This window comes from Symsagittifera roscoffensis, chromosome 4 (assembly GCF_963678635.1).
Source record: "Symsagittifera roscoffensis chromosome 4, txSymRosc1.1, whole genome shotgun sequence".
NCBI lineage: Eukaryota > Metazoa > Xenacoelomorpha > Acoela > Convolutidae > Symsagittifera > Symsagittifera roscoffensis.
Genome location: NC_087065.1, coordinates 31,244,162 through 31,261,037, shown reverse-complemented (window position 1 = coordinate 31,261,037; position 16,876 = coordinate 31,244,162). Strand labels below are relative to the sequence as shown.

General features: G+C 33.4%; 2 protein-coding genes across 3 annotated transcripts in view; both read right to left on the bottom strand.

The window, feature by feature from the left end:
* LOC134843884 (methylglutaconyl-CoA hydratase, mitochondrial-like) overlaps positions 1-15,743 on the bottom strand; it is a 36,967-nt gene extending 21,224 nt beyond the window's left edge. The window contains exon 1 of one of the 2 annotated variants that reach the window (XM_063860205.1): positions 14,491-15,743. In XM_063860205.1, coding sequence (XP_063716275.1) covers positions 14,491-14,781 — 291 coding nt within the window. In that variant the 5' untranslated portion in view covers positions 14,782-15,743. The remainder of the gene's footprint in view (positions 1-14,490) is intronic. The other variant, XM_063860206.1, reaches the window with a different exon arrangement.
* LOC134843885 (peptidyl-prolyl cis-trans isomerase-like 3) overlaps positions 1-16,876 on the bottom strand; it is a 116,629-nt gene that overhangs the window by 23,259 nt on the left and 76,494 nt on the right. The window lies entirely within an intron of this gene.

Genomic DNA, 16,876 nt, shown 5'->3' with positions numbered 1-16,876 from the left:
TGATGATTCAACAATATGGAGTTCAGTGAATGAATATAACTGGGTTACTTCTCGAAGAGCTCACTCTTTTAGATGATATGGCAAGAGGTTATTTATGTTGTGTAATTTCAGTTGGTTTATCAAAAATTTGATAAGATTTTTTACGTAGTGGTTGTCATTTTTTTGGAAAATCTTTTAAGCATTGTGAAACTTGGAAAGATTTTTTACGTAGTGGTTGTCATTTTTTTGAAAAATCTTTTAAGCATTGTGAAACTTGGAAATAGAACGAATGTGAAGCTAGTGTAAACCGTGAATTTATGTAGGGCTGAAAAAATTGTTCTCTTAAAATTTCGTTGCTACTTTCAGCTATATTTCGTCAAGTTTTTTTTATCTCTATGAAAGATCCATTCCTTATTAGTACCGGAAGCTACGTTGGCGATGGAAAAGATCGTCATCGTGGATATGGAGCGGTAAATTAAAACATATTGATTTTTTGATGGTTTACAAGATCCTGGTGAACTTTTTGATGCGTTTTCTGTAAACACTATCAGATTACGTGGTTTTAGGTTCGAAACCATTTCGCAGGGCGATGAGCTAAAGGTTGTGATTAATTGAGAATTATATGCTAGTGTAAAGATTTTTACGTCTGTTGACTATTCAGCGTGAGTTTTAATCATTCCCGTTAATGATAAATCGTAGATATTCTTGTAGTGACTTCTTCATGCCTCCGACTAGTCCAATGATCCAGGGTCCGTTTTTAATTTTCTACAAATGAATTAAGGTGATGATCTCGTTATGATTAAATTCAATGCCATTATCTGTGACAAGAATTAATGGATATCCGGATTTTGATATTCATTGTTCGTAAAGTGTTGTAGAAGCATAGAAAGAATAAGTGTGGAGCTGGATTTAGGGCTAACTGATGTCTGAATGCGTCTACGATTACCATGATGTATTAATTGCCTTCAAAAGAGGATGATATTGGGTCTTTTGTGTCAAATGATATTCCGTGATTGAAATATTAATTTTGCCCTTTAAAATCTTGTTTCTCAACAATTTGTTTTTTATCTGTTGAAAAATTTTGTTCAATTGACTTGTGAGACAATCATTGCTAAATACATTTATCCAAATGGGTTCATTTGGTAAATAAAAATATTGGATGAAGTTATTGTAGGTTTTTTCTGAACCAAAATGTACTTTTTTATGTATGATGAGTGTATGTTATAAAAAGCTACTAAAATTACACTTGATGGTATAGATGGCACTTTTGAATCAAAGTAAACATCTAAGATGTCAAATTTTTTAATTAATTAATGTGTTATTCAATTTTCGGATAACGGGGACTAAACTTTGATATTTTTGGAGTAGTTCTTGTTATGGCAAATTGTACATGGCAAAATAAGGGTATTTAGAAGTTCCTGATTTGTTGATGCAACACAATCAATAGGGTCTTTTAGATCGAAATTTTTTTCAATTGTATAACTTTTGCTTGCATCTAATGGTCCCGCAAAAATTATTGTTGTCTACTAAATCTTTTTCTTAAGTAAATATTTTGTTTATTATGAGTTTTTTCTAACTAAACAATGTTTTTTGTCCACGAGGAGTATGGGATAGATTTCAATGTAATTGTTTTCTGTTAGGTCAAGTTCATAATGATTATTTTGACATTCTAACTCCAGTGAAAAATGATCTAAATTACTTATTTGTTTACTCGTGGTGCATTGTAATCGTGGTGATGTTTAAAATACGTTCGAACCATCGAAATTTGTCTGTGGGTTAGTTTCGTTTGCAACATTAGTTAGTGGGAGCAGTCATTATCACGTTCTTGAGAAGTGAGAAAACTAAATGATAGTTGAAAACTTTCGAGGAGATTTAAGTGTATGTATAAATAATCTTTGGTGTTTTTAGTGCAAGCTCGATGACATGATCAAATTTTTTGTTAGTTATGTGCAAATCGATAACAAATCGGTTTTTAAAATTTTTTTCTGTGAGTTGTGAGTTTACTGCTGGGTCGGTGTCGTATGGTGCAGGTTCCATATAGGGAAAGACAGTATGGTCAAAGTCTGCAATGGCGAACTGGCTGGAATTGCTTGCGATGAAACGTCTGAGGACTTGTCTTCAGCCAATGTTGGTAAAATATTTTAGTTAAAGGGTATAAGTGAGCTGGTGAATAGCTGTTATATATCATTCTGATTTCCGAAATGGTACATTGAGTGAATTAGGGAAGTTTTAAATACAGAACCAAGTGATTGTGGTGATAAGTGTGTATTCGTCGACATAAGAATGTCGTAAGCTGGGTAATTTTTGGTTATCGTGACAAAATTGAGAAAATGTGATGTTAATAAGTAAAAGTTCGTACGTGTTAGTATGCCTAAGATGATTGCTGCGGAGGAGACTGAATGTGAAGGGGCTATTGTTAAAGTATCTGGGTGGGTTTTTGGATAATTCCTTATCATTAGTTTACACTGGACACCGTTGGGAGTGTTGCGAATAGATGATAAGGATGTTTTTGAAGGTGAAGCGGAGTATGTTAATTGATATGGGTGAAATGATTGGGATAGCGTCGGTATTTGAACTGGAGTTGAATGAAAGGGTGACTACTGGTATGGAGGGAGTAAAATATGCTTGTGAAAAATTAGTAATGGGGCTTGGTTCGTAGTCGTGATGTTTTCTGCGAGATTTTCTAAATACTCTTGTGTTTTAAAATTTGTTTGGATTGAGTCATCAGAGTGCATGTGTGATGAGTCTAGTGACGAAATGGAAAAAATGGAATAGAACACCGGAAGAAAAAAGGAGAGAAGTTCATTGATGAAAGTGACAGAGGTCTGGTGTTGGAAATTTGAAGGGTACGAAAAGGTACGATTTCGCAGCCCATTGTGGACTAAAACCATTATCGTTAAGTAATCGTGTGTGGTTTTTCTATTATTTATCCATCTGTTTCATTCGAATGGGGCGGTTGATAAGCAATATGAGAGATTTGGATTTGTTGTGGTTAGTTGTTGTGATGAAGTCGTGATTGAAGTGAAAAGTTTGTACTAAAATTAGCATGTAAAATGATTTGTAATTGATTTTGATTGGGTAAACTGTGCGAGTAAAGCGGTGCTATAGGTGTTATATGTGTGTTGTTTTGTGGCTCGTCATATGAGTTTAAAATTAATGAAATTTTTTTATTATATTCGTTGATTTCTGCGTCAGGAAATAATTTGTGAATTGAATGTGAAAAAAATCCAATAAATCCAACAAATAACAATGAAGCTACGATTGCTTTTCTGTTGACTTGCGTATGAAATGCACATGAGTTGTATATTCCTTCGAGGAAAAAAATCAAAAATCGTATAAAATTAAACATTGCGTATAGACTTGTCAGTCTCTCTAGGATGTAATAGGGCCATCATAAAAAGGCTACAAGTTTTAACGAAAAAAACTAATTAAACTGATTAGGGAGATATCTTCACAGCGATATTTTTCTCCATTAGGATATTTTAAAACAATTATATCTTTAAAATACACACTATAATCTTGTGTGTGAATTTCTGATAGTCAGGCTGCTTCAGTGAGTTTTCTTCGATTTGATCATGGATTATGGTTGAATTATATTTATTTTATTGAAAAATTATTAAAATTTTTGTCTTCTGATGTGATATTGAATATCGGATTTTGAATCAATTCTTATTGATTGTAAATCAATGTTGGAATTTCTGGCTATTGTGCGTATGCCTTCTGGGGAAAATTTCTTTAGTGGTTTCTTCAGTATAAGGTATGATTTGAAGACATCAAATTTGAAGGATGATTTTTGTATTTTGTGTTCTTATAGCTTTTGTTTGTTCTGACGTATTTGAGTTTTCGGAAGAGTTTTTATTGTTGATAACTGGTGATGATTCAACAATATGGAGTTCAGTGAATGAATATAACTGGGTTACTTCTCGAAGAGCTCACTCTTTTAGATGATATGGCAAGAGGTTATTTATGTTGTGTAATTTCAGTTGGTTTATCAAAAAATTGATAAGATTTTTTACGTAATGGTTGTCATTTTTTTGGAAAATCTTTTAAGCATTGTGAAACTTGGAAATAGAACGAATGTGAAGCTAGTGTAAACCGTGAATTTATGTATGGCTGAAAAAATTGTTCTCTTAAAATTTCGTTGCTACTTTCAGCTATATTTCGTCATGTTTTTTTATCTCTATGAAAGATCCATTCCTTATTAGTACCGGAAGCTAGGTTGGTGATGGAAATGATCGTCATCGTGGAAATGGAGCGGTAAATTAAAACATATTGATTTTTTGATGGTTTACAAGATCCTGGTGAACTTTTTGATGCGTTTTCTGTAAACACTATCAGATTACGTGGTTTTAGGTTCGAAACCATTTCGCAGGGCGATGAGCTAAAGGTTGTGATTAATTGAGAATTATATGCTAGTGTAAAGATTTTTACGTCTGTTGACTATTCAGCGTGAGTATTAATCATTCCCGTTAATGATAAATCGTAGATATTCTTGTAGTGAATTCTTCATGCCTCCGACTAGTCCAATGATCCAGGGTCCGTTTTTAATTTTCTACAAATGAATTAAGTTGATGATCTCGTTATGAATAAATTCAATGCCATTATCTGTGACAAGAATTAATGGATATCCGGATTTTGATATTCATTGTTCGTAAAGTGTTGTAGAAGCATAGAACGAATAAGTGTGGAGCTGGGTTTAGGGGTAACTGATGTCTGAATGCGTCTACGATTACCATGATGTATTAATTGACTTCAAAAGAGGATGATATTGGGTCTTTTGTGTCAAATGGTATTCCGTGATTGAAATATTAATTTTGCCCTTTAAAATCTTGTTTCTCAACAATATGTTTTCTATCTGTTGAAAAATTTTGTTCAATTGACTTGTGAGACAATCATTGCTAAATACTTTTATCCAAATGGGTTCATTTGGTAAATAAAAATATTGGATGAAGTTATTGTAGGTTTTTTCTGAACCAAAATGTTCTTTTTTATGTATGATGAGTGTATGTTATAAAAAGCTACTAAAATTACACTTGATGGTATAGATGGCACTTTTGAATCAAAGTAAACATCTAAGATGTCCAATTTTTTAATTAATTAATGTGTTATTCAATTTTCGGATAACGGGGACTAAACTTTGATATTTTTGGAGTAGTTCTTGTTATGGCAAATTGTACATGGCAAAATAAGGGTATTTAGAAGTTCCTGATTTGTTGATGCAACACAATCAATAGGGTCTTTTAGATCGAAATTTTTTTCAATTGTATAACTTTTGCTTGCATCTAATGGTCCCGCAAAAATTATTGTTGTCTACTAAATCTTTTTCTTAAGTAAATATTTTGTTTTTTATGAGTTTTTTCTAAGTAAACAATGTTTTTTGTCCACGAGGAGTATGGGATAGATTTCAATGTAATTGTTTTCTGTTAGGTCAAGTTCATAATGATTATTTTGACATTCTAACTCCAGTGAAAAATGATCTAAATTACTTATTTGTTTACTCGTGGTGCATTGTAATCGTAGTGATGTTTAAAATACGTTCGAACCATCGAAACCAATATCTCAGATTTGGGAGGGTAGTTTTTGAGAAAAGTCAAAACGTTTCAGAAAACGGTAAAAAACGGTCAGAAAACGTATCCGAAAACTTGACATTTCCGACGGTCATAGCTTTCTTTGTGAAAAAATGGGCATAACTGCTAATGCAGCGGCTTCCCACAACCCGTTCTACCCATGAAACCAAAGCCTCAGATTTGAGAGGTTAGTTTTTGAGAAAATAAAATTTGCAAAAAAGTTGTTCAAAAATCCCTCCACACATTTTTTCGAAGGCTGTAAAAAGTGGGGTAAGATAAAGATTCCATTATTACCACTTTTTTGAAAATCAGTAAAGTGGATTTAGAGAAAAACTAACTTTTAACTTTTTGAAAAAAAGAGAGAACTCCACTAGCGCCTCGAAAAAAACCGATCCCAATATTTTTCGAGATACCTGATTTCATCAAACAGTATATGGGTGTTTTGATCCAATGATTAAAAATTCGTAATCCCTCAGTGTATATATTATGATCGTACATACATGAGTACAGAGTTATACTTCTGCTGGTGTAAAGTCTTGAAATTGCGGAAAATACGTTCATTTTATTTGTGCTTTGGTGAGACCCGTAAGAGCGCTGCGCAACTTCCAAAGTTGAATTCGTCACAAATAGCGTAAAGGGATTGCTTAGGATCTGGGATAGTGCTCAAAAATTGTTCACTAATTAATTTTTTCATTTTCGACAAAACCTCATTTGATGCTCAAATGTTGATTCATAAATTTTTTGTTGGCGTAGGATGTTATAAAGGTCTGAGATATAATTGCATTTCAAAGATATTTACTAAAAAAAAAAATACCATTCCAAAAATTTATTGGATTGTCTTTTTATTTGATGGTGGTTGCTATTTTAAAACTGCGTTAAGGGTTAATTCTTGATTTTAAGGGTGTTATAGTTTGCCCATCAATTATATGTCCTAAATATTAACTCGGATTTGAAAAAAATGTGATTTATCAGGCGCTGCTTTCAATATTTCTGCTTGTACAATATGACGGTATTTTCTATGTCTGCAAACATTTCTGCTTTGGTTTGTGATTGTAAGAAAACATCCTCCAAACATGACAATTGTGACAATTGTGCTTAAAATTAGTGCTAAAAAATTTCGCTGATAGAAGCTGAAAAAGCTGCTGGTCCTATGGATATTCCATTAAACAATCGATTAACCTCGTATTGTTGATTTCAGATGACGAATTATGATAACTGGCATAATTGTTCATTTAAGAGAATTTGATTATATGCACTGCGCACTCATATCAGCTATAGTGTAGTATAGTCCTTTTATTTTAGTTAGTATTAATTGTACTGGTTGTATTGGCCATTTGCATTTTATTTTGATTCATCTCTAAATTAGTTCAAGTATCTTGCGTCGAGTACTATTTGTAAAGATTCTCCTTTCAAATGAATTAGTATATTACTGGGTTCACAAATCTGTTACCTTTTGGTGTTGTTATAATTTTCAATATGTCCAAGAGTCTATTTTATTTTCTCTTGTAAGTTTATGGGTACTTCACTTCCGGATTGTTTTTTTTTTGAAAACTGCATCCGGTTTCAGTGGAAGAAGTTAAAGTTAATGAATTTTTCGGACATCCAACTTTAATGTGGCATAGACAATTGGGAGTTTTAATGAGTCTGCTAATTCTTCAAACTCATCTTGATTTATTTGTTAATTTTGGGAAAAAAAGTTTAAAATTTTTGATATTCTGGTGTATAATTAGAAATTCGAAAAGTGAGTTGAAAATATGGTGTGCTTGTAAAATAGTCGGTTTTTCGTAGTGATTCTTTGATAATATTATTGATAGATAATTCTTCATTGAGAACAGTATATTGACAAATATGTAATAGTTTTAAAATATTGTTCACTCTATATGCTCTTTTTTTCAATCGCGTGTAATGTTGCGTTTGCTTCGTATTATCATAAGAGTCCTAAGGGAAGTGTTAGTTTGCATGATGAATTGTTATATATACAAGTGTAACGACATCAACAATTTATCTATATTTATACTTACAACCAGTGAATGGGTTTCAATGTTTTCTTTGTTGGTTATATATGAGAAAAAATTTCAAAAAGAATGGGTGTTGTTTGTTTAATCTCTGAAAGAACGGTAATGAAGTACTATTTTTTCGAGTAAACTTATCTTTGATTTGTAATTTACGATCTAATATATTAATTTTTATTATATAATTAGTAACAAAAGGTACGCCCATTATATTATGCTAAATATCTGTTATATGAAATATATCTTTAAAGGGTTTTATTTTTAAAAATTTTCGATGATTTTAGTCGGTTGGAGGTAGGTACAGTCGAATTTTTCCATTGTTTTGTAAACGTGTACCTTGTACTGTACCTAATTTACTTAATGTACCCTGAAGTGTCATTTTCGGGTGTAACGAGTGAATTTCATTCCATGTATTAATTTTTATGATTTTTGATTCTGCGCCTGACTGAATTAAAAAATCTGATTATTCGATACGGAGGTTGAAAAATTGTGCGATTTTCTGGACTTTCTTAAGAAAAGGGTATTGTCCAATTTTTTTCTTCTTGTTCGTACAATTCTTAAAACAATCATTTGAATAATTTTTATTGCTATGGTTTAAATGATTCGAGAAGGGTCACTAGAGTAGTTTCTTATTCGATTGTTTGACTATGACCGATTCCCATTATATTTAGTATAATTACTTCTGTTTGAATTTGATCCTGGAATAATAACTCTGTTTTGATAATTGCGGTTATTAGAATGGCTATATTTATTTTGTGTTATATAATAAAAATTTCTTCTATCTGAAGAAATTTCTTCTATCACTCTCTTATTTCGTCTATCACACTCTTCTATCAAACTCTTATTATATTAGGAGTGTGATCTATTGTAATTATAGTTGAATGAAAGTGCCTTTCCTGAACTATGATGGATTTGGACATTTTTGTTTGGTAAAAATTAGTTTTTTTCATGCATTGATACGAAGATTTCATCGGTTCTGTGTGTTTTGGAGACTGATTTGATTTAATCTGTTGTTTTTGTCTACACACGGCGATGCTGTGTCCGTAGCATTTACAATCATTACACCAATTCTTGAAAGAAGTTTATCACTTAGAATTTGGCGTTTTGTTTATATAAAGTTTTGTAATTTTTTTTCTGCTAATTCACTCTGTAAGTCTTGTATATTATTTTATTTAATGTGGTTGTTTCCATATTTGAAAAAACGTATTTTATATTTTCTATTTCTACTAAATTCATTGTGATTTCTGCGTGTTCCAGTTTGTCTGCAAGTTTTCTCAAGTCAATATCTGGTTCAAGGATTAACGCTCTTTTCTTGATTGCTATTTGTCTTAATAGTGGTGTTAAGGTCATCACTAAAATTTCGGTCATTTTCCTATTTTTCCAATCATTTGTTTTCAAAGAAAATACTTTTGATACCAGTGCTTCTATCCTCACAGCGAGTTGTTTATTTGTTTCATTTGATAGTCAGCGGATTTGATTATTTAAAACTCTTTGATGTTGTTTATTTCTTGCTGCGTCAAACATCTTTGAAAATTCGTGTGTGAAATGTTTCCAATCTGATTTGATTTATATAGCTTAAACTGAAAACCAATTTTGAGCTGCACCGTCGAGTGTGGTTTGTATCAGAGCTGTGCGCCTTTGAATTCAATTTTGATCAAGAAGGGTGTTTATAGGTTCTAGGCCTATGTTTAAAATTGAATTCGCTGTAACAGCGGGTAAGTAATATTCAACTGAGCATCCAGGATCTGTTCCTGTCATAAACCATTAGTGGTTTGTTTGATGTAATAGATGATCCACCCATGGGTATGGATTCATCGTCATTTGGAAATATTTCGCTGAGGTATTTGAGTGAAACTTGGAAAAAAATCGACTTTTTCAAGTTGTTTTAATTAATACGGTATTGGTATTTCGTTTCTCATTGTTTCTGGGTGGTAGCCTTGAGTATTGGTTGAATCCTGTGTTTGTATGTTATGAGTTGCTGGTGTAAACTAAGGTCTTGTTGGAGTTTTAGCACTTTGTGATTTTGTTTTTGGTGGGTCTAGGTTTGGTTCAAAAATACCTTGTTGAAAATTGTCATCTAAATTGTTATCACGATTCTATTGATATTTCTTTGGATTAAAATAATGTTGTTGCTGCTGATTTCTGAGAAGTGATTTTGACTCTTTTTATTATTTTGTCCATTGAATAGGTCATATGGTTTATTTTGTTGGAAAAAGGGTGATTCAAAGAATGATCTATGTTTGTTATCCTTTGGTCATGGAAGCTAACTGATAGATATTTTCCCTTTTTTATGCAAAATGTCGTGACGTCTGTGGTGGTCATACAAAAAAGAGGTTCCGTCTGTATCTAAGATGAAAACAGAACTGTAGAAAACTGATAAAACATCATTTGTAAGTTAAAACAATTTGACCGTGTTTAATTTTGATGTTTTCTATTTTTGACATACTCAACGACAGCTTTTGAAAAGCTTAATTCTAGATCAATTTATTTCTAATGTGATGAGTTTTGGTTCTCTAAATCTGGTGGTAGAGTTTCAATTATGAATCTACAAAATTGTGAGGTTACGTTGCAAAAAATCGGTATGTAATGATCTAGTATTTGCCTTTTTGTTTTAACTTCCGGAAACTTTTGTTGACAAAGGCTGTCTTTTCGAAATAAAACTATGATGCGATTATGAGAGTACTTGTTCCCGTGATGGTTCACTGTCGGCATGTTTTACAAACGGCACGTTACAATCAACAAGAAAACTATCGTCTTATTAACCATTTTTTGTTGTATCACTGTTAGTATGTAACTTTGAATATGCCTTATAGGTTGATTCCAAGTGTATGTTCATACTGGTTTTTTTGTTATAATTATTTTTCATTCTGCGTTTACTCCTTATTGATGATGTTGTTTTTGCTTCTGAATCTGAAAAATGTCTTTCGTTGACTGATGGTTTATTTGGTCTAGCAGGTTTTCGAGATTGCGTTTGGTTGTATCAGATAAAGAAAATGCATTTCGCATTCTAGAAAAACGACGTTTCAGAATTTGCTGGTTGAAAATAAGAGGTATCTTTTTGTTTATTTGGGTTTAGGACTTTTTGTTCATTTGGGTCTAAGACAAGATCCTATCGGGAGTCTTGAACTAGACAATTTGATAGAAATACTGTTTGCTAGACTAGCTTTTGACATAGATATTTTAATGATTGATGCAAAATCCAGGTGTTAAATGTCTGTTTCCTAAACTGTTAGTGCATACTACTTTTGTGAACGTTGCCTTATTACTCGTGTCGTTTTGTCGTGTCAAGACAAGTTGGGGAGAGAGTACATGAATTCGAAACAACGATGTTTTACTGCTCTCAGACGTAAGTGGCGTTTTCTGCAGTTACGTATTCTTAAACTCACTTAAATGGGGATTGTTATGAGATCGAGGGTTGGAGAATAGTATATCAATCTACAAGGTTCAGGTATAACTAGAACACAAAGAGAACGTTAGATACTATTTTAGAGCTTACTAGTTCTAAGAGTTGTTATAGGCCAGGGTCAAATAAAAGTTGGGGTTCAAGTGAAGGATGAATAACCGAATTTGTTCATTGTTGAGCTTAATTTAAAAGGTAAGTTTTTGAGAAAAATTGTCGGCTAGTCCCGGTTTGTTTAGAGAGGTTGGAGAGTGAATCGACATTTTGAGGAAACAATTTTTAGTTAAAGAATTAAAATTAATGGTTAAAGATCTAAGAAAAAGCCCTGATGATCTAGTTTAATTAATTAACTTTCGATGAAAACAGAACTGTAGAAAATTGATAAAACATCATTTGTAGGTAAGAACAATTTGACCGTGTTTAATTTAGATGTTTTCTATTTTTGACATACTCAACGACAGCTTTTGAAAAGCTTAATTCTAGATCAATTTATTTCTAATGTGATGAGTTTTGGTTCTCTAAATCTGGTGGTAGAGTTTCAATTATGAATCTACAATATTGTGAGGTTATGTTGCAAAAAATCGGTATGTAATGATCTAGTATTTGCCTTTTTGTTTTAACTTCCGGAAACTTTTGTTGACAAAGGCTGTCTTTTCGAAATAAAACTATGATGCGATTATGAGAGTACTTGTTCCCGTGAGGGTTCACTGTCGGCATGTTTTACAAACGGCACGTTACAATCAACAAGAAAACTAACGTCTTATTAACCATTTTTTGTTGTATCACTGTTAGTATGTAACTTTGAATATGCCTTATAGGTTGATTCCAAGTGTATGTTCATACTGGTTTTTTTGTTATAATTATTTTTCATTCTGCGTTTACTCCTTATTGATGATGTTGTTTTTGCTTCTGAATCTGAAAAATGTCTTTCGTTGACTGATGGTTTATTTGGTCTAGCAGGTTTTCGAGATTGCGTTTGGTTGTATCAGATTAAGAAAATGCATTTCGCATTCTAGAAAAACGACGTTTCAGAATTTGCTGGTTGAAAATAAGAGGTATCTTTTTGTTTATTTGGGTTTAGGACTTTTTGTTCATTTGGGTCTAAGACAAGATCCTATCGGGAGTCTTGAACTAAACAATTTGATAGAAATACTGTTTGCTAGACTAGCTTTTGACACAGATATTTTAATGATTGATGCAAAATCCAGTGTTAAATGTCTGCTTCCTTAACTGTTAGTGCATACTACTTTTGTGAACGTTGCCTTATTACTCGTGTCGTTTTGTCGTGTCAAGACAAGTTGGGGAGAGAGTACATGAATTCGAAACAACGATGTTTTACTGCTCTCAGACGTAAGTGGCGTTTTCTGCAGTTACGTATTCTTAAACTCACTTGAATGGGGATTGTTATGAGATCGAGGGTTTGAGAATAGTATATCAATCTACAAGGTTCAGGTATAACTAGAACACAAAGAGAACGTTAGATACTATTTTAGAGCTTTCTAGTTCTAAGAGTTGTTATAGGCCAGGGTCAAATAAAAGTTGGGGTTCAAGTGAAGGATGAATAACCGAATTTGTTCATTGTTGAGCTTAATTTAAAAGGTAAGTTTTTGAGAAAAATTGTCGGTTAGTCCCGGGTTGTTTAGAGAGGTTGGAGAGTGAATCGACATTTTGAGGAAACAATTTTTAGTTAAAGAATTAAAATTAATGGTTAAAGATCTAAGAAAAAGCCCTGATGATCTAGTTTAATTAATTAACTTTCGGACTTTAGATTTAAAACCAAGGAGAAGCCTTGATGTTTAGAGAAAGTAGATAAATTTAAGGTATTTCAAAAGGTTGAAGTTCCAAGAAAGGTCTTGATGATCTTGTTTTCAATTAAACTAGTTGTTATAGATTTAAATATTCTAAGATCAATTACTGGTTTATCCCCAATTACTAGTTCATCCCCAATTACTAGTCTGGATATTATTGATTTGAAAAATTCTTGGAAGCCTTTTTCAATGTATATATCTTCCCTTATCTCCAGAATATTGATCAAAAGAAAAATGATTTTTTGGTTCATTTCAAAATACAAAAGTCTACCTCTAGTCTCCGATACCTTGCTTAAATTTATTAAGGCAATAGACCTTCATCAATTTTTCTACCGAACTCCTTTTTTTATCAAACTCTTTTTTATCAAACGCATTTTTTTATCAGACCTTTTTTCTTTCACTCAAGAAAGTTGATATTTTTTAACATTACTTCTATCATTTTTACATTCTGTGTAAAGCTTGTTTCTCTTGCTAATTGCTTTTTTATTCGCTTATTGAACCAGCAAGCAGAAGAAGTGGCATTTTTCGAGATTTTTCTGATGGGAGCGAAGTGTTCCAGAACTGCACAGAAATTGTCAAAGAATAATTTAAAAGCAGTATTAGCACACGACTCACTGAGGATATCTGATTATTCTAACATAATTTTCAGAAGATTTCGAAATTCCATGACTTCAGTTTTTTTTTGAGAAACTACAGATCTCGAAAAAAAATTCTCTTTATTTTCAGTTGTTTGTTTTGATTTTGAAAAGAAATGGACAAGGATCAGAAAACGAATGACTATCGAAAACGCTTATATAATGCTCATTTAAATTTTTTGATTGATGGAGGTTTTTGAGATATCAGTTAATCTAGCAGGTGATTTGCTTAAAAGTTCAAGATTCATTTGATTGAATGACACTAAGATAGACTTAAATATAGATTTAGTCCGACAATTCATCTTATACGAAAAAATCCAGTTCCATACACGCTGAAAAAAACAAGGGCACCACGTTACCTTTAAGCCAAGTGGACGCTAGCCTAGATGTTGTCAAGGTTGAATAAAGCAAGGAATAAAAGTATGTAAGATTTGTATGAAAAGTTGTTTACTGGAAAAAGTCTACTTCCTGGTTACAAATCACTTACTCTGGCAAGTGTAATAAATAAACTCTATTGATTATCAAAATTAGGGTCAACATTAAGTTCGATAACTCGTTATGATCCCTAAAGTACGTCAATTTTGTTGTCCTTTTTTGCCTGTTTTGCCTTTTTTCTCCATGAACGATCGGCTATATTTCAACATTAAGTATAAATTTTTTGTGCACAAAAGTCTTTTTTGATCAATTTTTAACAAAGAGGAGGGTCGAAAAGGTTTCCTCACACAAGTCCGAGATAGATACACAAGTATAGACACAAGCATAGATTAAGATTGCAACGAAAACATTCTTTGTAACTTGAAAAACTGATCTTGCACTATCTAACAAGGTTTCCAGATTCTGCTTGACCTATTCGTAATTTATTTAATAGGGCCGTCGAATGAAATGAGCCAATGACTTTTGGTAGGTTCAGGTGGAATTAACTTGATTTTCACAGGAATGTATGATGAGCTTCGTAAAAATCACTATAGATTGTTTTTAAAACATCAAGATCCAAATGCACCTTCTTATATGTGGACGATGCGCAAAAAAGTTAAGACCGCGGTAGATATGCTAATAAAAGTTTAAATTACTCCCCCGGTGACTGCTTACTTCAGATTCAGGCATGTTTGCCCTTTCTTTCAAGTCTGCTCCCGCACAGAATACTCCAGGCACTTCACTGCGAACAATCAGCGAAGTTAGGGACCTTTTCTTTGCCAGTTCTTTCAAGCAGCGCTCAAGTGATTCCACCATTTGCCTGTTGATTGCATTCTTCGCTACCGCTCTTCCCAGTGTTAACACCGCAGTCTTGTCATTATTATGGACTTGGACCTTCGTTAAATAATCCACACTTGAGCTCGCCAATCGAGAATGCAGTAAATGTGCATATCGCTGACATGCCATTTTCTCACATCTTCAAAATTTCTCACTATAGTTTAGTAATAATTCACAACATCTTAGTTACCCAACATGTAATATTTTAAATATCATTTTGTGGTTTAATGGCGGCTATTCAGATTTGGAGGATGCGTAAAATAAAATATCGCACAATTGAAACTCTAGATCCAATTTAGTCGACTTATTTTGCAGATAGAAGTTGGATCAGGGATTATACAGGATTTTCACGAGGGGGAGGGGTATTTTCAAAAAACCCATTGACGCTTTTCGGATGACAACACTGATTTCTGAGCTCGTCCTAAAAATCATTAATCAAACCATTCACATGTGGATAGCGAAACCAGTTTTCAATCATTAGTTGAATAAGAGAGTAGTGTGCATGCCATGAGCAGCTAAGACAACAGTTCAACTACCAATAACTTTTGGACCGCAACCAGATTATGGGTCTACTCTACATGATCCCTCTGCAATAAACACTTCGACAACAGAACAGCAATTCAGCCAAGTCACGACAAACTTTCAGCCCCATTCGATCAACAATTTGCCTCAACACCATTCATATGGATTCAACCATCCAACATACGGACACCCAACTTCATCAGCAAATTCTGAGCCCCAGTGTTTGAACCGGACAGCAGTCAACAGCTACCCTGCTTACCAGTCAATCACTTTTGGTAACTCACCAGCAGCTTTTAACAGTGACCTTCATGGCCACCCAACCGTTCGCTACTTGCTAGTTTGGTAGGTGGTTCCTTGAAATCTCAAGTTCTGACCCAGAAATTCTGGAACCGCTACCTCAAAGACTACCTGCGAACACGGGCTATTCGATCAAAGTAGACACAGCCAACTCGGAATATCCAAACAAGAAGATTTGACACCTCGCGGTCTTTGGCCCCTGGGACCGGTACTATGTACTTTTGCAGGATCGGACGGAATTGTTCGCTCATGTGAAATTCAGACAAGTGCGGACTCCTGACCCGAACAGCCGTTAAACTTTCCAAAAATTTGGAAGAAGATACATCACGAACTGATGACAAATAAGCCATGATACAACCTAGAAACCGACACAACTATCAGGACGCTACAACGATTACAATATTTATTTGCAACATGCAAATGGACCCGGCCATGTGCAAGCTATTAGCGCACGAATTTAAAAACTGAACAAAGTCAATTGAAAGTCAAGTCCATAAATTTGAAACAGCATAACTTTCAACTTTAAACTGAAAAGGCAATGCAACTAATTTAGCTGAATTGAAAACTCAGAAACATCTCCAAATCAAAAGCTAAATATTTTAAATGTCACCCTTTTTCTAAACGTTTTTATTTCTTGTTTCTTCTGTTTCTCTAGTTAATTCACAATCACCTCCTTTTAGATAACTTAACCTTACCGTTTCCCCTACTGATCTTGGTGTTGTTGCCAGGTACGTGCATAAAGACGGGGACAAGTAGTAGTAAACCATCTTTTATACTTATGAAAGTAAACTGCGTATTGTGGCCTAATCTGATGATATGACACCGAGTGAAATTTGCAAGTCATGTTCTTAGTTTGGACCAGAAAGTGGTAGGTGACTTCTCTAAAGCGAGAAGTCATTTATTTATCCGAAACCTACCACTCAATTTTTCGAAAAGCGTTTTGAGAATTCTTGAGTAAACATCCTAAAATTGAGCTTTCAAATTAGCGCCCTCAGCTTCAGTAGACAAAGTATCAAAGATATACAGACAGTATCGCAAGCTTTTTGGTGGCAAAATTGTTGAATTAACAATGTTGACAAATTAGTAGTTTTGTTGTAAATAGTAATAACGTATCGTGTCCCGGATCCTAAGGGGGTCCAACCTATGGGGGTCCAACCTGAGCGGGATACATCATCATGTAAAGCAAATACTAGGAAAAGGCTCCTTAATTTTTTAAAGAACCTCATTCTAGGATTTTGTAAACGAAAGAAACTTTCTACCCAAATAGCAGTAGACCCCCTACTTAAGATTTTCCGAACCTTAGCTCAAAAAACAATGGACACAATACATTCTAATTTTTGGTGTCCTCATTTTTCTTCCTGGTTAACTATATGAATCATAAAATTGTAACATTTGTTTCGGGCAC